Here is a 22814-nt window from a genome sequence, read left to right as displayed (position 1 = left end):
GGGCCCCTAGGCGCTCAATTATTTCCTTTGCCAACCTTTCCCTAGCCTCGTCTCGGACCACCTTAGACCAAGTTCCGGGTCCCTAGGCTTAAGCTCTATTATGGCCCTCTCCAACCTTTTCCTAGCCTCGTCTCTAACCACATTAGACCAAGTTCCGGGTCCCTAGGCCTATTCTTTATTATTTCCCTTGCCGACCTTTTCGTAGCCTGGTATCGGACCACCTAAGAACAAGTTCTGGGTCCCTAGGCTTAATCTTTATTATTTCCCTTGCCGAACTTTTCGTAACCTCGTCTCGGACCACCAAAGACCAAGTTCTGGGTCCCTAGGCTTAATCATTATTATTTCAATTGTCGACCTTTTCGTAGCCTCGTCTCGAACCACCTAAGACCAAGTTCTGGGTCCCTAGGCTTAAGCTTTATTATTTCTCTTGCCGACCTTTTCGTAGCCTCGTCTCGGACAGCCTTAAACTAAGTTCTGGGTTCCTAGGCTTAATCATTATTATTTTAATTGTCGACCTTTTCGCAGCCTCGTCTCGGACCACCTAAGACCAAATTCTGGGTCCCTAGGCTTAAGCTCTATTATGGCCTTTGCCAAACTTTCCCTAGCCTCGTCTCGGACCACCTAAGACCAAGTTCTGGGTCCCTAGGCTTAAGCTCTATTATGGCCCTTGCCAAACTTTCCCTAGCCTCGTCTCGGACCACCTTAGACCAAGTTCTGGGTCCCTAGGCTTAATCTTAATTTTTTCCCTTGCCGACCTTTTCGAACCCTCGTCTCGGACCACCTAAGACCAAGTTCTGGGTCCCTAGGCGTAAGCTTAATTATTTCCCTTGCCGACCTTTTCCTAGCCTCGTCTCGGACCACATTAGACCAAGTTCCGGGTCCCTAGGCGCTCTATTATTTCCTTTGCCAACCTTACCCTAGCCTCGTCTCGGACCACCTTAGACCAAGTTCCAGGTTCCTATTCTTAAGCTTTATTATGGCCTTTGCCAACCTTTTCCTAGCCTCGTCTCTAACCACATTAGACCAAGTTCCGGGTCCCTAAGCTTAATCTTTATTATTTATCTTGCCGACCTTTTCCTAGCCTCGTCTCTAACCACATTAGACCAAGTTCTGGATCCCTAGGCTTAAGCTTTATTATTTCTCTTGCCGACCTTTTCATAGCCTCGTCTCGGACCACCTTAAACTAAGTTCTGGGTCCCTAGGCTTAATCATTATTATTTCAATTGTCGACCTTTTCGCAGCCTCGTCTCGGACCACCTAAGACCAAATTCTAGGTCCCTAGGCTTAAGCTCTATTATGGCCCTTGCCAAACTTTCCCTAGCCTCGTCTCGGACCACCTAAGACCAAGTTCTGGGTCCCTAGGCTTAAGCTCTATTATGCCCTTGCCAAACTTTCCCTAGCCTCGTCTCGGACCACCTAAGACCAAGTTCTGGGTCCCTAGGCTTAAGCTTTATTATTTCTCTTGTCGACCTTTTCGTAGCCTCGTATCGGACCACCTAAGACCACGTTCTGGGTCCCTAGGCTTAAGCTTTATTATTTCTCTTGTCGACCTTTTCGTAGCCTCGTCTCGGACCACCTTAGACCAAATTCCGAGCTCCTAGGCTTAAGCTTTTTATGGCCCTTGCCGACCTGTTTGCAACCTCGTCTCGGACCACCTAAGACCAAGTTCTTAGTCCCTAGGCTTAAGCTCTATTATGGCCCTTGCCAAACTTTCCCTAGCCTCGTCTCGGACCACCTTAGACCAAGTTCCGGGTTCCTATTCTTAAGCTTTATTATGGCCCTTGCCGACCTTTTCGTAGAATCGTCTCGGACCACCTAAGACCAAGTTCTGGGTCCCTAGGCGTTAGCTGAATTATTTCCCTTGCCGACCTTTCGCTAGCCTCGTCTCGGACCACCTTAGACCAAATTCCGAGCTCCTAGGCTTAAGCTTTTTATGGCCCTTGCCGACCTTTTTGCAACCTCGTCTCGGACCACCTTAGACCACGTTTCGGGTCCCTAGGCGCTTTATTATTTCCTTTGCCAACCTTTCCCTAGCCTCGTCTCGGACCACCTTAGGCGAAGTTCCGGGTTCCTATTCTTAAGCTTTATTATTTCCTTTGCCAACCTTTCCCTAGCCTCGTCTCGGACCACCTTAGACCAAGTTCTGGGTCCCTAGGCTTAATCTTTTTTATTTCCCTTGTCGACCTTTTCGTAGCCTCGTCTCGTACCACCTAAGATCAAGTTCTGGGTCCTAGGCTTAAGCTCTATTATGGCCCTTGCCAACCTTTTCCTAGCCTCGTCTCTAACCACATTAGACCAAGTTCCGGGTCCCTAGGCTTAATCTTTATTATTTCCCTTGCCGACCTTTTCATAGCCTGGTATCGGACCACCTAAGAACAAGTTCTGGGTCCCAAGGCTTAATCTTTATTATTTCCCTTGTCGACCTTTTCATAGCCTCGTCTCGGACCACCTTAGACCAAATTCCGAGCTCCTAGGCTTAAGCTTTTTATGGCCCTTGCCGACCTTTTTGCAACCTCGTCTCGGACCACCTTAGACCACGTTTCGGGTCCCTAGGCGCTTTATTATTTCCTTTGCCAACCTTTCCCTAGCCTCGTCTCGGACCACCTTAGACGAAGTTCCGGATTCCTATTCTTAAGCTTTATTATTTCTTTTGCCAACCTTTCCCTAGCCTCGTCTCGGACCACCTTAGACCAAGTTCTGGGTCCCTAGGCTTAATCTTTAATATTTCCCTTGTCGACCTTTTCGTAGCCTCGTCTCGTACCACCTAAGATCAAGTTCTGGGTCTTAGGCTTAAGCTCTATTATGGCCCTTGCCAACCTTTTCCTAGCCTCGTCTCTAACCACATTAGACCAAGTTCCGGGTCCCTAGGCTTAATCTTTATTATTTCCCTTGCCGACCTTTTCATAGCCTGGTGTCGGACCACCTAAGAACAAGTTCTGGGTCCCAAGGCTTAATCTTTATTATTTCCCTTGTCGACCTTCTCATAGCCTCGTCTCGGACCACCTTAGACCAAATTCCGAGCTCCTAGGCTTAAGATTTTTATGGCCCTTGCCGACCTGTTTGCAACCTCGTCTCAGACCACCTTAGACCAAGTTTCGGGCCCCTAGGCGCTCTATTATTTCCTTTGCCAACCTTTCCCTAGCCTCGTCTCGGACCACCTTAGACCAAGTTCCGGGTCCCTAGGCTTAAGCTCTATTATGGCCCTTGCCAACCTTTTCCTAGCCTCGTCTCTAACCACATTAGACCAAGTTCCGGGTCCCTAGGCTTATTCTTTATTATTTCCCTTGCCGACCTTTTCGTAGCCTGGTATCGGACCACCTAAGAACAAGTTCTGGGTCCCTAGGCTTAATCTTTATTATTTCCCTTGCCGAACTTTTCGTAACCTCGTCTCGGACCACCTAAGACCAAGTTCTGGGTCCCTAGGCTTAATCATTATTATTTCAATTGTCGACCTTTTCGTATCCTCGTCTCGAACCACCTAAGACCAAGTTCTGGGTCCCTAGGCTTAAGCTTTATTATTTCTCTTGCCGACCTTTTCCTAGCCTCGTCTCGGACCACCTAAGACCAAATTCTGGGTCCCTAGGCTTAAGCTCTATTATGGCCCTTGCCAAACTTTCCCTAGCCTCGTCTCGGACCACCTAAGACCAAGTTCTGGGTCCCTAGGCTTAAGCTCTATTATGGCCCTTGCCAAACTTTCCCTAGCCTCGTCTCGGACCACCTTAGACCAAGTTCTGGGTCCCTAGGCTTAATCTTAATTTTTTCCCTTGCCGACCTTTTCGAACCCTCGTCTCGGACCACCTAAGACCAAGTTCTGGGTCCCTAGGCGTAAGCTTAATTATTTCCCTTGCCGACCTTTTCCTAGCCTCGTCTCGGACCACATTAGACCAAGTTCCGGGTCCCTAGGCGCTCTATTATTTCCTTTGCCAACCTTGCCCTAGCCTCGTCTCGGACCACCTTAGACCAAGTTCCAGGTTCCTATTCTTAAGCTTTATTATGGCCTTTGCCAACCTTTTGCTAGCCTCGTCTCTAACCACATTAGACCAAGTTCCGGGTCCCTAAGCTTAATCTTTATTATTTCCCTTGCCGACCTTTTCGTAGCCTCGTCTCGGACCACCTTAAACGTAAGTTCTGGGTCCCTAGGCTTAATCATTATTATTTCAATTGTCGACCTTTTCGCAGCCTCGTCTCGGACCACCTTAGACCAAATTCTGGGTCCCTAGGCTTAAGCTCTATTATGGCCCTTGCCAAACTTTCCCTAGCCTCGTCTCGGACCACCTAAGACCAAGTTCTGGGTCCCTAGGCTTAAGCTCTATTATGGCCCTTGCCAAACTTTCCCTAGCCTCGTCTCGGACCACCTTAGACCAAGTTCTGGGTCCCTAGGCTTAATCTTAATTTTTTCCCTTGCCGACCTTTTCGTAGCCTCGTCTCGGACCACCTTAAACGTAAGTTCTGGGTCCCTAGGCTTAATCATTATTATTTCAATTGTCGACCTTTTCGCAGCCTCGTCTCGGACCACCTAAGACCAAATTCTGGGTTCCTAGGCTTAAGCTCTATTATGGCCCTTGCCAAACTTTCCCTAGCCTCGTCTCGGACCACCTAAGACCAAGTTCTGGGTCCCTAGGCTTAAGCTCTATTATGGCCCTTGCCAAACTTTCCCTAGCCTCGTCTCGGACCACCTTAGACCAAGTTCTGGACCCCCAGGCTTAATCTTAATTTTTTCCCTTGCCGACCTTTTCGAACCCTCGTCTCGGACCACCTAAGACCAAGTTCTGGGTCCCTAGGCGTAAGCTTAATTATTTCCCTTGCCGACCTTTTCCTAGCCTCGTCTCGGACCACATTAGACCAAGTTCCGGGTCCCTAGGCGCTCTATTATTTCCTTTGCCAACCTTACCCTAGCCTCGTCTCGGACCACCTTAGACCAAGTTCCAGGTTCCTATTCTTAAGCTTTATTATGGCCCTTGCAGACCTTTTCGTAGTCTTGTCTTAGACAACCTAAGATTAGGTTCTGGGTCCGTAGGTGCTTTATTATGGTCCTTGTCGACCTTTCCCTAGCCTCGTCTCGGACCACATTAGACCAACTTCCGGGTCCCTAGGCTTAAGCTCTATTATGGCCCTTGTCAACCTTTCCCTAGTCTCATCTCCGACCACATTAGACCAAGTTCCGGGTCCCTAAGCTTAATCTTTATTATTTATCTTGCCGACCTTTTCGTAGCCTCGTCTCGGACCACCTAAGACCAAGTTCTGGGTCCCTAGGCTTAATCTTTATTATTTCCCTTGCCGACATTTTCGTAGCCTCGTCTCGGACCACCTAAGAACAAGTTCTGGGTCCCTAGGCTTAATCTTTGTTATTTCCCTTGTCGACCTTTTCGTAGCCTGGTATCGGACCACCTAAGAACAAGTTCTGGGTCCCTAGGCTTAATCTTAATTATTTCCCTTGCCGAACTTTTCGTAACCTCGTCTCGGACCACCTAAGACCAAGTTCTGGGTCCCTAGGCTTAATCATTATTATTTCAATTGTCGACCTTTTCGTAGCCTCGTCTCGAACAACCTAAGACCAAGATCTGGGTCCCTAGGCTTAAGCTTTATTATTTCTCTTGCCGACCTTTTCGTAGCCTCGTCTCGGACCACCTTAAACCAAATTCCGAGCTCCTAGACTTAAGCTTTTTTGGCCCTTGCCGACCTTTTTGCAACCTCGTCTCGGACCACCTTAGACCAAGTTTCGGGTCCCTAGGCGCTTTATTATTTCCTTTGCCAACCTTTCCCTAGCCTCGTCTCGGACCACCTTAGACCAAGTTCTGGGTCCCTAGGCTTAATCTTTATTATTTCCCTTGTCGACCTTTTCCTAGCCTCGTCTCTAACCACATTAGACCAAGTTCCGGGTCCCTAGGCTTAATCTTTATTATTTCCCTTGCCGACCTTTTCGTAGCCTGGTATCGAACCACCTAAGAACAAGTTCTGGGTCCCAAGGCTTAATCTTTATTATTTCCCTTGTCGACCTTTTCATAGCCTCGTCTCGGACCACCTTAGACCAAATTCCGAGCTCTTAGGCTTAAGCTTTTTATGGCCCTTGTCGACCTGTTTGCAACCTCGTCTCAGACCACCTTAGACCAAGTTTCGGGTCCCTAGGCGCTCTATTATTTCCTTTGCCAACCTTTCCCCAGCCTCGTCTCGGACCACCTTAGACCAAGTTCCGGGTTCCTATTCTTAAGCTTTATTATGGCCCTTGCCGACCTTTTCCTAGCCTCGTCTCTAACCACATTAGACCAAGTTCTGGGTCCCTAGGCTTAATCTTTATTATTTCCTTTGCCGGCCTTTTCGTAGAATCGTCTCGGACCAATTAAGACCAAGTTATGGGTCCCTAGGCGTTAGCTGAATTATTTCCCTTGCCGACCTTTCGCTAGCCTCGTCTCGGACCACCTTAGACCAAATTCCGAGCTCCTAGGCTTAAGCTTTTTATGGCCCTTGCCGACCTTTTTGCAACCTCGTCTCGGACCACCTTAGACCACGTTTCGGGTCCCTAGGCGCTTTATTATTTCCTTTGCCAACCTTTCCCTAGCCTCGTCTCGGACCACCTTAGGCGAAGTTCCGGGTTCCTATTCTTAAGCTTTATTATTTCCTTTGCCAACCTTTCCCTAGCCTCGTCTCGGACCACCTTAGACCAAGTTCTGGGTCCCTAGGCTTAATCTTTTTTATTTCCCTTGTCGACCTTTTCGTAGCCTCGTCTCGTACCACCTAAGATCAAGTTCTGGGTCTTAGGCTTAAGCTCTATTATGGCCCTTGCCAACCTTTTCCTAGCCTCGTCTCTAACCACATTAGACCAAGTTCCGGGTCCCTAGGCTTAATCTTTATTATTTCCCTTGCCGACCTTTTCATAGCCTGGTATCGGACCACCTAAGAACAAGTTCTGGGTCCCAAGGCTTAATCTTTATTATTTCCCTTGTCGACCTTTTCATAGCCTCGTCTCGGACCACCTTAGACCAAATTCCGAGCTCCTAGGCTTAAGATTTTTATGGCCCTTGCCGACCTGTTTGCAACCTCGTCTCAGACCACCTTAGACCAAGTTTCGGGCCCCTAGGCGCTCTATTATTTCCTTTGCCAACCTTTCCCTAGCCTCGTCTCGGACCACCTTAGACCAAGTTCCGGGTCCCTAGGCTTAAGCTCTATTATGGCCCTTGCCAACCTTTTCCTAGCCTCGTCTCTAACCACATTAGACCAAGTTCCGGGTCCCTAGGCTTATTCTTTATTATTTCCCTTACCGACCTTTTCGTAGCCTGGTATCGGACCACCTAAGAACAAGTTCTGGGTCCCTAGGCTTAATCTTTATTATTTCCCTTGCCGAACTTTTCGTAACCTCGTCTCGGACCACCTAAGACCAAGTTCTGGGTCCCTAGGCTTAATCATTATTATTTCAATTGTCGACCTTTTCGTATCCTCGTCTCGAACCACCTAAGACCAAGTTCTGGGTCCCTAGGCTTAAGCTTTATTATTTCTCTTGCCGACCTTTTCCTAGCCTCGTCTCGGACCACCTAAGACCAAATTCTGGGTCCCTAGGCTTAAGCTCTATTATGGCCCTTGCCAAACTTTCCCTAGCCTCGTCTCGGACCACCTAAGACCAAGTTCTGGGTCCCTAGGCTTAAGCTCTATTATGGCCCTTGCCAAACTTTCCCTAGCCTCGTCTCGGACCACCTTAGACCAAGTTCTGGGTCCCTAGGCTTAATCTTAATTTTTTCCCTTGCCGACCTTTTCGAACCCTCGTCTCGGACCACCTAAGACCAAGTTCTGGGTCCCTAGGCGTAAGCTTAATTATTTCCCTTGCCGACCTTTTCCTAGCCTCGTCTCGGACCACATTAGACCAAGTTCCGGGTCCCTAGGCGCTCTATTATTTCCTTTGCCAACCTTGCCCTAGCCTCGTCTCGGACCACCTTAGACCAAGTTCCAGGTTCCTATTCTTAAGCTTTATTATGGCCTTTGCCAACCTTTTCCTAGCCTCGTCTCTAACCACATTAGACCAAGTTCCGGGTCCCTAAGCTTAATCTTTATTATTTCCCTTGCCGACCTTTTCGTAGCCTCGTCTCGGACCACCTTAAACGTAAGTTCTGGGTCCCTAGGCTTAATCATTATTATTTCAATTGTCGACCTTTTCGCAGCCTCGTCTCGGACCACCTTAGACCAAATTCTGGGTCCCTAGGCTTAAGCTCTATTATGGCCCTTGCCAAACTTTCCCTAGCCTCGTCTCGGACCACCTAAGACCAAGTTCTGGGTCCCTAGGCTTAAGCTCTATTATGGCCCTTGCCAACCTTACCCTAGCCTCGTCTCGGACCACCTTAGACCAAGTTCCAGGTTCCTATTCTTAAGCTTTATTATGGCCTTTGCCAACCTTTTCCTAGCCTCGTCTCTAACCACATTAGACCAAGTTCCGGGTCCCTAAGCTTAATCTTTATTATTTATCTTGCCGACCTTTTCCTAGCCTCGTCTCTAACCACATTAGACCAAGTTCTGGGTCCCTAGGCTTAAGCTTTATTATTTCTCTTGCCGACCTTTTCGCAGCCTCGTCTCGGACCACCTAAGACCAAATTCTGGGTCCCTAGGCTTAAGCTCTATTATGGCCCTTGCCAAACTTTCCCTAGCCTCGTCTCGGACCACCTAAGACCAAGTTCTGGGTCCCTAGGCTTAAGCTCTATTATGCCCTTGCCAAACTTTCCCTAGCCTCGTCTCGGACCACCTAAGACCAAGTTCTAGGTCCCTAGGCTTAAGCTTTATTATTTCTCTTGTCGACCTTTTCGTAGCCTCGTATCGGACCACCTTAGACCACGTTCTGGGTCCCTAGGCTTAAGCTTTATTATTTCTCTTGTCGACCTTTTCGTAGCCTCGTCTCGGACCACCTTAGACCAAATTCCGAGCTCCTAGGCTTAAGCTTTTTATGGCCCTTGCCGACCTGTTTGCAACCTCGTCTCGGACCACCTAAGACCAAGTTCTGGGTCCCTAGGCTTAAGCTCTATTATGGCCCTTGCCAAACTTTCCCTAGCCTCGTCTCGGACCACCTTAGACCAAGTTCCGGGTTCCTATTCTTAAGCTTTATTATGGCCCTTGCCGACCTTTTCGTAGAATCGTCTCGGACCACCTAAGACCAAGTTCTGGGTCCCTAGGCGTTAGCTGAATTATTTCCCTTGCCGACCTTTCGCTAGCCTCGTCTCGGACCACCTTAGACCAAATTCCGAGCTCCTAGGCTTAAGCTTTTTATGGCCCTTGCCGACCTTTTTGCAACCTCGTCTCGGACCACCTTAGACCACGTTTCGGGTCCCTAGGCGCTTTATTATTTCCTTTGCCAACCTTTCCCTAGCCTCGTCTCGGACCACCTTAGGCGAAGTTCCGGGTTCCTATTCTTAAGCTTTATTATTTCCTTTGCCAACCTTTCCCTAGCCTCGTCTCGGACCACCTTAGACCAAGTTCTGGGTCCCTAGGCTTAATCTTTATTATTTCCCTTGTCGACCTTTTCGTAGCCTGGTATCGGACCACCTAAGAACAAGTTCTGGGTCCCAAGGCTTAATCTTTATTATTTCCCTTGTCGACCTTTTCATAGCTTCGTCTCGGACCACCTTAGACCAAATTCCGAGCTCCTAGGCTTAAGCTTTTTATGGCCCTTGCCGACCTTTTCGCAACCTCGTCTCGGACCACCTTAGACCACGTTTCGGGTCCCTAGGCGCTTTATTATTTCCTTTGCCAACCTTTCCCTAGCCTCGTCTCGGACCACCTTAGACGAAATTCCTGGTTCCTATTCTTAAGCTTTATTATTTCCTTTGCCAACCTTTCCCTAGCCTCGTCTCGGACCACCTTAGACCAAGTTCTGGGTCCCTAGGCTTAATCTTTATTATTTCCCTTGTCGACCTTTTCGTAGCCTCGTCTCGTACCACCTAAGATCAAGTTCTGGGTCTTAGGCTTAAGCTCTATTATGGCCCTTGCCAACCTTTTCCTAGCCTCGTCTCTAACCACATTAGACCAAGTTCCGGGTCCCTAGGCTTAATCTTTATTATTTCCCTTGCCGACCTTTTCATAGCCTGGTATCGGACCACCTAAGAACAAGTTCTGGGTCCCAAGGCTTAATCTTTATTATTTCCCTTGTCGACCTTTTCATAGCCTCGTCTCGGACCACCTTAGACCAAGTTTCGGGCCCCTAGGCGCTCTATTATTTCCTTTGCCAACCTTTCCCTAGCCTCGTCTCGGACCACCTTAGACCAAGTTCCGGGTCCCTAGGCTTAAGCTCTATTATGGCCCTTGCCAACCTTTTCCTAGCCTCGTCTCTAACCACATTAGACCAAGTTCCGGGTCCCTAGGCTTATTCTTTATTATTTCCCTTGCCGACCTTTTCGTAGCCTGGTATCGGACCACCTAAGAACAAGTTCTGGGTCCCTAGGCTTAATCTTTATTATTTCCCTTGCCGAACTTTTCGTAACCTCGTCTCGGACCACCTAAGACCAAGTTCTGGGTCCCTAGGCTTAATCATTATTATTTCAATTGTCGACCTTTTCGTATCCTCGTCTCGAACCACCTAAGACCAAGTTCTGGGTCCGTAGGCTTAAGCTTTATTATTTCTCTTGCCGACCTTTTCCTAGCCTCGTCTCGGACCACCTAAGACCAAATTCTGGGTCCCTAGGCTTAAGCTCTATTATGGCCCTTGCCAAACTTTCCCTAGCCTCGTCTCGGACCACCTAAGACCAAGTTCTGGGTCCCTAGGCTTAAGCTCTATTATGGCCCTTGCCAAACTTTCCCTAGCCTCGTCTCGGACCACCTTAGACCAAGTTCTGGGTCCCTAGGCTTAATCTTAATTTTTTCCCTTGCCGACCTTTTCGAACCCTCGTCTCGGACCACCTAAGACCAAGTTCTGGGTCCCTAGGCGTAAGCTTAATTATTTCCCTTGCCGACCTTTTCCTAGCCTCGTCTCGGACCACATTAGACCAAGTTCCGGGTCCCTAGGCGCTCTATTATTTCCTTTGCCAACCTTGCCCTAGCCTCGTCTCGGACCACCTTAGACCAAGTTCCAGGTTCCTATTCTTAAGCTTTATTATGGCCTTTGCCAACCTTTTCCTAGCCTCGTCTCTAACCACATTAGACCAAGTTCCGGGTCCCTAAGCTTAATCTTTATTATTTCCCTTGCCGACCTTTTCGTAGCCTCGTCTCGGACCACCTTAAACGTAAGTTCTGGGTCCCTAGGCTTAATCATTATTATTTCAATTCCGACCTTTTCGCAGCCTCGTCTCGGACCACCTAAGACCAAATTCTGGGTCCCTAGGCTTAAGCTCTATTATGGCCCTTGCCAAACTTTCCCTAGCCTCGTCTCGGACCACCTAAGACCAAGTTCTGGGTCCCTAGGCTTAAGCTCTATTATGGCCCTTGCCAAACTTTCCCTAGCCTCGTCTCGGACCACCTTAGACCAAGTTCTGGGTCCCTAGGCTTAATCTTAATTTTTTCCCTTGCCGACCTTTTCGTAGCCTCGTCTCGGACCATCTTAAACGTAAGTTCTGGGTCCCTAGGCTTAATCATTATTATTTCAATTGTCGACCTTTTCGCAGCCTCGTCTCGGACCACCTAAGACCAAATTCTGGGTCCCTAGGCTTAAGCTCTATTATGGCCCTTGCCAAACTTTCCCTAGCCTCGTCTCGGACCACCTAAGACCAAGTTCTGGGTCCCTAGGCTTAAGCTCTATTATGGCCCTTGCCAAACTTTCCCTAGCCTCGTCTCGGACCACCTTAGACCAAGTTCTGGGTCCCTAGTGTTAATCTTAATTTTTTCCCTTGCCGACCTTTTCGAACCCTCGTCTCGGACCACCTAAGACCAAGTTTTGGGTCCCTAGGCGTAAGCTTAATTATTTCCCTTGCCGACCTTTTCCTAGCCTCGTCTCGGACCACATTAGACCAAGTTCCGGGTCCCTAGGCGCTCTATTATTTCCTTTGCCAACCTTACCCTAGCCTCGTCTCGGACCACCTTAGACCAAGTTCCAGGTTCCTATTCTTAAGCTTTATTATGGCCTTTGCGAACCTTTTCCTAACCTCGTCTCTAACCACATTAGACCAAGTTCCGGGTCCCTAAGCTTAATCTTTATTATTTATCTTGCCGACCTTTTCGTAGCCTCGTCTCGGACCACCTAAGACCAAGTTCTGGGTCCCTAGGCTTAATCTTTATTATTTCCCTTGCCGACATTTTCGTAGCCTCGTCTCGGACCACCTAAGAACAAGTTCTGGGTCCCTAGGCTTATTCTTTATTATTTCCCTTGCCGACCTTTTCGTAGCCTCGTCCCGGACCACCTAAGAACAAGTTCTGGGTCCCTAGGCTTAAGCTTCATTATTTCCCTTGCTGACCTTTTCGTAGCCTCGTCCCGGACCACCTAAGAACAAGTTCTGGGTCCCTAGGCTTAATCTTTGTTATTTCCCTTGTCGACCTTTTCGTAGCCCCGTCTCGGACCACCTTAGACCAAGTTTCGGGTCCCTAGGCGCTTTATTATTTCCTTTGCCAACCTTTCCCTAGCCTCGTCTCGGACCACCTTAGACCAAGTTCTGGGTCCCTAGGCTTAATCTTTATTATTTCCCTTGTCGACCTTTTCCTAGCCTCGTCTCTAACCACATTAGACCAAGTTCCGGGTCCCTAGGCTTAATCTTTATTATTTCCCTTGCCGACCTTTTCATAGCCTTTTATCGGACCACCTAAGAACAAGTTCTGGGTCCCAAGGCTTAATCTTTATTATTTCCCTTGTCGACCTTTTCATAGCCTCGTCTCGGACCACCTTAGACCAAATTCCGAGCTCCTAGGCTTAAGCTTTTTATGGCCCTTGCCGACCTGTTTGCAACCTCGTCTCAGACCACCTTAGACCAAGTTTCGGGCCCCTAGGCGCTCTATTATTTCCTTTGCCAACCTTTCCCTAGCCTCGTCTCGGACCACCTTAGACCAAGTTCCGGGTCCCTAGGCTTAAGCACTATTATGGCCCTTGCCAACCTTTTCCTAGCCTCGTCTCTAACCACATTAGACCAAGTTCCGGGTCCCTAGGCTTATTCTTTATTATTTCCCTTGCCGACCTTTTCGTAGCCTGGTATCGGACCACCTAAGAACAAGTTCTGGGTCCCTAGGCTTAATCTTTATTATTTCCCTTGCCGAACTTTTCGTAACCTCGTCTCGGACCACCAAAGACCAAGTTCTGGGTCCCTAGGCTTAATCATTATTATTTCAATTGTCGACCTTTTCGTAGCCTCGTCTCGAACCACCTAAGACCAAGTTCTGGGTCCCTAGGCTTAAGCTTTATTATTTCTCTTGCCGACCTTTTCGTAGCCTCGTCTCGGACCACCTTAAACTAAGTTCTGGGTCCCTAGGCTTAATCATTATTATTTCAATTGTCGACCTTTTCGCAGCCTCGTCTCGGACCACCTAAGACCAAATTCTGGGTCCCTAGGCTTAAGCTCTATTATGGCCTTCGCCAAACTTTCCCTAGCCTCGTCTCGGACCACCTAAGACCAAGTTCTGGGTCCCTAGGCTTAAGCTCTATTATGGCCCTTGCCAAACTTTCCCTAGCCTCGTCTCGGACCACCTTAGACCAAGTTCTGGGTCCCTAGGCTTAATCTTAATTTTTTCCCTTGCCGACCTTTTCGAACCCTCGTCTCGGACCACCTAAGACCAAGTTCTGGGTCCCTAGGCGTAAGCTTAATTATTTCCCTTGCCGACCTTTTCCTAGCCTCGTCTCGGACCACATTAGACCAAGTTCCGGGTCCCTAGGCGCTCTATTATTTCCTTTGCCAACCTTACCCTAGCCTCGTCTCGGACCACCTTAGACCAAGTTCCAGGTTCCTATTCTTAAGCTTTATTATGGCCTTTGCCAACCTTTACCTAGCCTCGTCTCTAACCACATTAGACCAAGTTCCGGGTCCCTAAGCGTAATCTTTATTATTTATCTTGCCGACCTTTTCGTAGCCTCGTCTCGGACCACCTAAGACCAAGTTCTGGGTCCCTAGGCTTAATCTTTATTATTTCCCTTGCCGACATTTTCGTAGCCTCGTCTCGGACCACCTAAGAACAAGTTCTGTGTCCCTAGGCTTAATCTTTATTATTTCCCTTGCCGACCTTTTCGTAGCCCCGTCTCGGACCACCTTAGACCAAGTTCTGGGTCCCTAGGCTTATTCTTTATTATTTCCCTTGCCGACCTTTTCGTAGCCTCGTCCCGGACCACCTAAGAACAAGTTCTGGGTCCCTAGGCTTAATCTTTATTATTTCACTTGTCGACCTTTTCGTAGCCCCGTCTCGGACCACCTTAGACCAAGTTCTGGGTCCCTAGGCTTAAGCTTCATTATTTCCCTTGCTGACCTTTTCGTAGCCTCGTCCCGGACCACCTAAGAACAAGTTCTGGGTCCCTAGGCTTAATCTTTGTTATTTCCCTTGTCGACCTTTTCGTAGCCCCGTCTCGGACCACCTTAGACCAAGTTCTGGGTCCCTAGGCTTAATCTTTATTATTTCCCTTGCCGACTTTTCGTAGCCTCGTCCCGGACCACCTAAGAACAAGTTCTGGGTCCCTAGGCTTAATCTTTATTATTTCCCTTGTCGACCTTTTCGTAGCCCCGTCTCGGACCACATTAGACCAAGTTCCGGGTCCCTAGACTTAAGCTTTATCAATTCCCTTTCCAACCTTTTCCTAGATCGTCTCGGACCACATTAGACCAAATTCCAGTTTCCTAGGCTTAAGCTTTTTTATGGCCCTTGCAGACCTTTTCGTAGTCTTGTCTTAGACAACCTAAGATTAGGTTCTGGGTCCTTAGGTGCTTTATTATGGTCCTTGCTGACCTTTCCCTAGCCTCGTCTCGGACCACATTAGACCAAGTTCCGGGTCCCTAGGCTTAAGCTCTATTATGGCCCTTGCCAACCTTTCCCTAGCCTCATCTCTGACCACCTTAGACCAAGTTCTGGGTCCCTAGTGTTAATCTTAATTTTTTCCCTTGCCGACCTTTTCGAACCCTCGTCTCGGACCACCTAAGACCAAGTTCTGGGTCCCTAGGCGTAAGCTTAATTATTTCCCTTGCCGACCTTTTCCTGGCCTCGTCTCGGACCACATTAGACCAAGTTCCGGGTCCCTAGGCGTTCTATTATTTCCTTAGCCAAACTTACCCTAGCCTCGTCTCGGACCACCTTAGACCAAGTTCCAGGTTCCTATTCTTAAGCTTTATTATGGCCTTTGCCAACCTTTTCCTAGCCTCGTCTCTAACCACATTAGACCAAGTTCTGGGTCCCTAGGCTTAATCTTTATTATTTTCCTTGCCGACATTTTCGTAGCCTCGTCTCGGACCACCTAAGAACAAGTTCTGTGTCCCTAGGCTTAATCTTTATTATTTCCCTTGTCGACCTTTTCGTAGCCCCGTCTCGGACCACCTTAGACCAAGTTCTGGGTCCCTAGGCTTTATCTTTATTATTTCCCTTGCCGACCTTTTCGTAGCCTCGTACCGGACCACCTAAGAACAAGTTCTGGGTCCCTAGGCTTAATCTTTATTATTTCCCATGTCGACCTTTTCGTAGCCCCGTCTCGGACCACCTTAGACCAAGTTCTGGGTCCCTAGGCTTATTCTTTATTATTTCCCTTGCCGACCTTTTCGTAGCCTCGTCCCGGACCACCTAAGAACAAGTTCTGGGTCCCTAGGCTTAATCTTTATTATTTCCCTTGTCGACCTTTTCGTAGCCCCGTCTCGGACCACCTTAGACCAAGTTCTGGGTCCCTAGGCTTAATCTTTATTATTTCCCTTGCCAACCTTTTCGTAGCCTCGTCCCGGACCACCTAAGAACAAGTTCTGGGTCCCTAGGCTTAATCTTTATTATTTCTCTTGTCGACCTTTTCGTAGCCCCGTCTCGGACCACATTAGACCAAGTTCCGGGTCCCTAGGCTTAAGCTTTATCAATTCCCTTTCCAACCTTTTCCTAGATCGTCTCGGACCAGATTAGACCAAATTCCAGGTTCCTAGGCTTAAGCTTTTTTATGGCCCTTGCAGACCTTTTCGTAGTCTTGTCTTAGACAACCTAAGATTAGGTTCTGGGTCCGTAGGTGCTTTATTATGGTCCTTGTCGACCTTTCCCTAGCCTCGTCTCGGACCACATTAGACCAACTTCCGGGTCCCTAGGCTTAAGCTTTATTATGGCCCTTGCCAACCTTTCCCTAGTCTCATCTCCGACCACATTAGACAAAGTTCTGGGTCCCTAGGCTTAATCTTTATTATTTCCCTTGCCGACCTTTTCGTAGCCTCGTCCCGGACCACCTAAGAACAAGTTCTGGGTCCCTAGGCTTAATCTTTATTATTTCCCTCGTCGACCTTTTCGTAGCCCCGTCTCGGACCACATTAGACCAAGTTCCGGGTCCCTAGGCTTAAGCTTTATCAATTCCCTTTCCAACCTTTTCCTAGATCGTCTCGGACCACATTAGACCAAATTCCAGGTTCCTAGGCTTAAGCTTTTTTATGGCCCTTGCAGACCTTTTCGTAGTCTTGTCTTAGACAACCTAAGATTAGGTTCTGGGTCCGTAGGTGCTTTATTATGGTCCTTGCTGACCTTTCCCTAGCCTCGTCTCGGACCACATTAGACCAACTTCCGGGTCCCTAGGCTTAATCTTTATTATTTCCCTCGCCGAACTTTTCGTAGCCTCGTCCCGGACCACCTAAGAACAAGTTCTGGGTCCCTAGGCGTAAGCTTAATTATTTCCCTTGCCGACCTTTTCCTAGAATCGTCTCGGACCACATTAGACCAAGTTTCGGGTCCCTAGGCTTAAGCTTGATTATTTCCCTTGCCGACCTTTCCCCTGCCTCGTCTCGGACCACCTTAGACCAAATTCTGAGCTCCTAGGCTTAAGCTTTTTATGGGCCATGCCGACCTGTTTGCAACCTCGTCTTGGACCACCTTAGACCAAGTTTTGGGTCCTTAGGCGCTCTTTTATTTCCTTTGCCAACCTTTCCCTAGCCTCGTCTCGGACCACCTTAGACCAAATTCCGAGCTTCTAGGCTTAAGCTTTTTATGGCCCTTGCCGACCTTTTTGCAACCTCGTCTCGGACCACCTTAGACCAAGTTTCGGGTCCCTAGGCGCTTTATTATTTCCTTTGCCAGCCTTTCCCTAGCCTCGTCTCGGACCACCTTAGACCAAGTTCCGGGTACCTATTCTTAAGCTTAATTATTTCCCTTGCCGACCTTTTCCTAGCCTCGTCTCGGACCACATTAGACCAAGTTTCGGGTCCCTAGGCTTAAGCTTGATTATCTCCCTTGCCGACCTTTCCCCTGTGTCGTCTCGGACCACCTTAGACCAAATTCCGAGCTCCTAGGCTTAAGCTTTTTATGGCCCTTTCCGACCTTTTTGCAACCTCGTCTCGGACCACCTTAGACCAAGTTTTGGGTCCCTAGGCGCTCTATTATTTCCTTTGCCAACCTTACCCTAGCCTCGTCTCGGACCACCTTAGACCAAGTTCCGGGTCCGTAAGCTTAATCTTTATTATTTATCTTGCCTACCTTTTCGTAGCCTCGTCCCGGACCACCTAAGAACAAGTTCTGTGTCCCTAGGCTTAATCTTTATTATTTCCCTTGTAGACCTTTTCGTATTCCCGTCTCGGACCACCTTAGACCAAGTTCCGGGTCCCTAGGCTTAAGCTTTATCAATTCCCTTTCCAACCTTTTCCTAGATCGTCTCGGACCACATTAGACCAAATTCCAGGTTCCTAGGCTTAAGCTTTTTTATGGCCCTTGCAGACCTTTTCGTAGTCTTGTCTTAGACAACCTAAGATTAGGTTCTGGGTCCGTAGGTGCTTTATTATGGTCCTTGCTGACCTTTCCCTAGCCTCGTCTCGGACCACATTAGACCAACTTCCGGGTCCCTAGGCTTAAGCTCTATTATGGCCCTTGCCAACCTTTCCCTAGTCTCATCTCCGACCACATTAGACAAAGTTCTGGGTCCCTAGGCTTAATCTTTATTATTTCCCTTGCCGAACTTTTCGTAGCCTCGTCCCGGACCACCTAAGAACAAGTTCTGGGTCCCTAGGCGTAAGCTTAATTATTTCCCTTGCCGACCTTTTCCTAGAATCGTCTCGGACCACCTTAGACAAAGTTCTGGGTCCCTAGGCTTAATCTTTATTATTTCCCTTTCCGACCTTTTTGCAACCTCGTCTCGGACCACCTTAGACCAAGTTTTGGGTCCCTAGGCGCTCTATTATTTCCTTTGCCAACCTTACCCTAGCCTCGTCTCGGACCACCTTAGACCAAGTTCCAGGTTCCTATTCTTAAGCTTTATTATGGCCTTTGCCAACCTTTTCCTAGCCTCGTCTCTAACCACATTAGACCAAGTTCCGGGTCCGTAAGCTTAATCTTTATTATTTATCTTGCCGACTTTTTCGTAGCCTCGTCCCGGACCACCTAAGAACAAGTTCTGTGTCCCTAGGCTTAATCTTTATTATTTCCCTTGTCGACCTTTTCGTATTCCCGTCTCGGACCACCTTAGACCAAGTTCTGGGTCCCTAGGCTTAATCTTTATTATTTCCCTTGCCGACCTTTTCGTAGCGTCGTCCCGGACCACCTAAGAACAAGTTCTGGGTCCCTAGGCTTAATCTTTATTATTTCCCTTGTCGACCTTTTCGTAGAACCGTCTCGGACTACCTTAGACCAAGTTCTGGGTCCCTAGGCTTATTCTTTATTATTTCCCTTGCCGACCTTTTCGTAGCCTCGTCCCGGACCACCTAAGAACAAGTTCTAGGTCCCTAGGCTTAAGCTTCATTATTTCCCTTGCTGACCTTTTCGTAGCCTCGTCCCGGACCACCTAAGAACAAGTTCTGGGTCCCTAGGCTTAATCTTTATTATTTCCCTTGTCGACCTTTTCGTAGCCCCGTCTCGGACCACCTTAGACCAAGTTCTGGGTCCCTAGGCTTAAGCTTCATTATTTCCCTTGCTGACCTTTTCGTAGCCTCGTCCCGGACCACCTAAGAACAAGTTCTGGGTCCCTAGGCTTAATCTTTATTATTTCCCTTGTCGACCTTTTCGTAGCCCTGTCTCTGACCACCTTAGACCAAGTTCTGGGTCCCTAGGCTTAATCTTTATTATTTCCCTTGCCGACCTTTTCGTAGCCTCGTCCCGGACCACCTAAGAACATGTTCTGGGTCCCTAGGCTTAATCTTTATTATTTCTGTTGTCGACCTTTTCTTAGCCCCGTCTCGGACCACCTTAGACCAAGTTCTGGGTCCCTAGGCTTAAGCTTAATTATTTCCCTTGCCGACCTTTTCCTAGCGTCGTCTCGAACCACATTAGACCAAGTTTCGGGTCCCTAGGCTTAAGCCTGATTATTTCCCTTGCCGACCTTTCCCTAGCCTCGTCTCGGACCACGTTAGACCAAATTCCGAGCTCCTAGGCTTAAGCTGTTTATGGCCCTTGCCGACCTTTTTGCAACCTCGTCTCGGACCACCTTAGACCAAGTTCCGGGTCCCTAGGTGCTTTATTATTTCCAATGCCAACCTTTCCCTAGCCTCGTCTCGGACCACCTTAGACCAAGTTCCGGGTTCCTATTCTTAAGCTTTATTATGGCCCTTGCCAACCTTTCCCTAGCCTCGTCTCTAACCACATTAGACCAAGTTCCGGGTCCGTAAGCTTAAGCTTTATTATGGCCCTTGCCAACATTTCCCTAGTCTCGTCTCGGACCACCTTAGACCAAGGTCCGGGTCTCTAGGCTTAAGCTTTATTATGGCCATTTCCAACCTTTTCCTAGCATCGTCTCGGACCACCTTAGACCAAGTTATCGGTCCCTAAGCTTTTTATTGTGGCCCTTGTCAACCTTTCCCTAGCCTGGTCTCGGACCATCTTAGACCAAATTCCGGGTTCCTAGGCTTAAGCTTTATTATGGCCCTTGCCGACATTTCTCAGCTTCGTTTGGGTCACCTAAGACAAAGTTCATTAGGGCCCCTGCTGATCTACTGGGTCACCTAAATTGCGCATTCATTCTAGACCAAGCTATTAGTAAAAATGAGCGTAATGTGGAAGTGACACACTTCTGGAATATGAATAGACTCGATGGTTTGTGCGCGTACCATAAGGAGAGCCGCGTAGTCCGTGTTGCGCGGGACACAGTGTCCAGACGACGTCAAGACATCGGCCAGTCCGCTGAGGATAAAGAAGAAGTACATGACCACGTGTTGGCTGTTCTCCAGTTCGAAATACTGAGCCTGTCCTGTAACTAAATTAAAAATCAAATAACCACGTGATCATCATGGGCGTCTTAATTCTATGACCGACACAAATTCGTTACCATGTACAAGAACATGGTTACACCCACGAGAAAGCTTTGCGATTCATATTATTTGTAAACTTTGCGATTCATATAATTTGAAAACTTTGTGAATCATAATTTGAAAACTTTGTGAATCATAATTTGAAAATTTTGTGAATGATAATTTGAAAACTTGCGAATCGTATAATTTAACAAATTCGAGTCAGGTAATTTTCAGAACTAATGAGACCATGACACATAAGCAATTTACCCGGCCACTTGGGATAATTCCATTAAAGGTCGCTAAATGTTGTGGGCCTAGGATTGTGCCTTGGGTTTTAGCCTAGCTGATTATTAAACTTCGCTGGAAATTAATATTTGCATGAAATGAAAAGCTTGCAAATAGAGGTCATCTAGCCTTAGACCGCAGTAGCAATTGTGGTTAGGTATTTGCTCATAGAATAGCTATATATTAAAATTTTTAATATCTTTAAGCTAGGTTTCGAAAGGCTATTGAAATCTCAAAAGCGCCTGGCTTCGTTTATGTGGATTTTGTATAACTCCATCACCAACCTCTACTCCCAATCATTGAATTATCCAAGGACAGTAGATACAGGGATGAGAAAGTGTATTGGTGGCCTCTGTTGGATTATATATCACCTAAAACGACATAAATGCAAGGAGAGTTAGTTGTAAACAAAAAAATGGCGGTCACCTAATTTTAGCGGTTCTTGACGAGGCTTCAGTGTTCAAAACAAATGGGCATTTTTTATTTACGCTCGTAGTTTTATTTTTAATTTAACATCAAAATGGTAAAAACTAACTACAATAATACTGTCCATGGTGAACCACGTCTTAACAATGGCCGCGGTTTGTTTACATCTAACTCCCCGTGAATATGAAGACGTTTAAAATCAATTTTTTTCCCCTGCTTTCTCGTCCCTGTATCTACTGTCCTTGAATTATCTAATTATCTCAAAGATGTATACTTAACGCGGAAAAACTGCAATGTATCAGTTCCGAACTCCACCTAGTGGAAATAGGTTTCTTTCTGGACTAAACGACTTTGTGTTTGAAGTGCATTCCTTCACGTAGTGGCGAACTGACCAGGGTCTCACCTTACTGGAAGGCAAGTAGCTTGAGGCTGGCCAAGTCGTTAATATTTTTAACTCATTGTTTATTGATTAAGGGAACCTTGGACTATTATTATTGAAAGTGGTGGAAAGCCGTGCAACCCCTATCCTGTGACTTTAGATAAAATGTTCTATTTCCGACACATGGTTAAGAATTCGTTTGGCCGGGATGTTGAAGAAGTCACGCGTCTCCAGCCGATGCATAACGAGATGCTCAAACCTTTGAGCCGCATAATAGTCACAGCTACAAAGAATGTGAGAGGCGGTTTTCTCCTTATCCCGACAAGCCCTACAAATTGGGTCATCGATGACTCCAATAAGATTGAAGTGTCTGTTAAGTTGGCAATGGCCTGTAAGTAGGCCAGTTACCAACCTTATATTCGTCTTAGAGATCGAGAGTAGCTCTTTTGCTCTCTGCCTAGAGGAGCTAGGGATAAATTCTTTGACCTGCCTTTGACCATCCATCTCAAGCCAAAGCTTGAGTTGACGATCCGAAATATACTTGGAGACCAGGCCGCGTACCAGGCCACGGGGGATGGGAAGAGCAGGTTCAGACCCACTAAACCCATCTTTAGCGCCCTCCCTGGCCAAGGCGTCAGCCTTTTCGTTCCCATGAAGCCCTTTATGACCTGGTATCCAATAAAGTTAAGCTTTATTGCGCGTCCCAAGATCCACCTTGGACTAACTAATACTAATTCCCCTCCCCTAACACGTAAAAACCACTTCTTCCGATCTCTCTCCCGACTAGAAAATGCGTAACTCACTCTGTGCATTTGCAAATTAGGTATCACAAGTAGCAGCCATGATTAAAGATTAGAATTATGGCCGCTCTTTGTGATACTTTTCGCACTTGCGAAAGAATTTCAGTGATTTCGAATGTCCAAGGTCAACAATGTGTTAAAATATGAATGATGTGGCAACCAATATTTTTAGATCCAGCGCGCCACTGCAGTTACTTAGTTAATTAACCCAAGTCAGCGTGGTACCATCACAAGACTCACTTTTAATGCCAGTAGCCACTTCTCCAGCCAAGCCGATTCCGGCCAAGGCCATCTTCAGCATTCCTTCCAACGGATAATTGGGACAACAAGGAAACGGATATGTGCATCTGGCCTTGAAACCCAGTTGTCCACCGGATTTTTTCCGTCGAGACAACGTCTGGAAGTACTGGTTGAAGATCGCGAGTATCCAGTGGAAACCCGCGACGAAGATGAAGAGCCCAGGAAGGACGTGACCCGCGAAGGTCCCCATGACGAATTTCTATCGAAGATTGAAGTGCCACCAAACTCCCGCCACCGTCGAAACGTTCACTAATTATTTATTGCCGTAGCGTTAAAGTCCAATTTACGTTGTTGGCCGCTATTTCGTTCGAGGGCGGCGGATATTCAGCCTAGTCATTACGGAAGATCCACCTACTTAGGGTCTGATAAAATATGCACGCT

At 47.5% G+C, this 22814-nt stretch overlaps 1 protein-coding gene across 2 annotated transcripts in view; it reads right to left on the bottom strand.

Annotated features, from left to right (window-relative positions):
* LOC149958810 (transmembrane protein 45B-like) overlaps positions 1-22814 on the bottom strand; it is a 38650-nt gene extending 15836 nt beyond the window's left edge. The window contains exons 1-2 of one of the 2 annotated variants that reach the window (XM_090165048.1): positions 22374-22814; positions 20061-20206 (exon numbers count right to left, since the gene is read on the bottom strand). In XM_090165048.1, the coding sequence (XP_090021174.1) occupies positions 20061-20206; positions 22374-22623 (396 nt within the window). In that variant the 5' untranslated portion in view covers positions 22624-22814. The remainder of the gene's footprint in view (positions 1-20060; positions 20207-22373) is intronic. The other variant, XM_090165049.1, reaches the window with a different exon arrangement.

This window comes from Leiobunum rupestre, chromosome 2 (genome assembly GCF_980474605.1).
Source record: "Leiobunum rupestre chromosome 2, qqLeiRupe1.1.hap1, whole genome shotgun sequence".
Taxonomy (NCBI): domain Eukaryota; kingdom Metazoa; phylum Arthropoda; class Arachnida; order Opiliones; family Sclerosomatidae; genus Leiobunum; species Leiobunum rupestre.
Note: the sequence above shows the minus strand (reverse complement) of the source record. Positions and strands in the feature narration are given on the sequence as shown.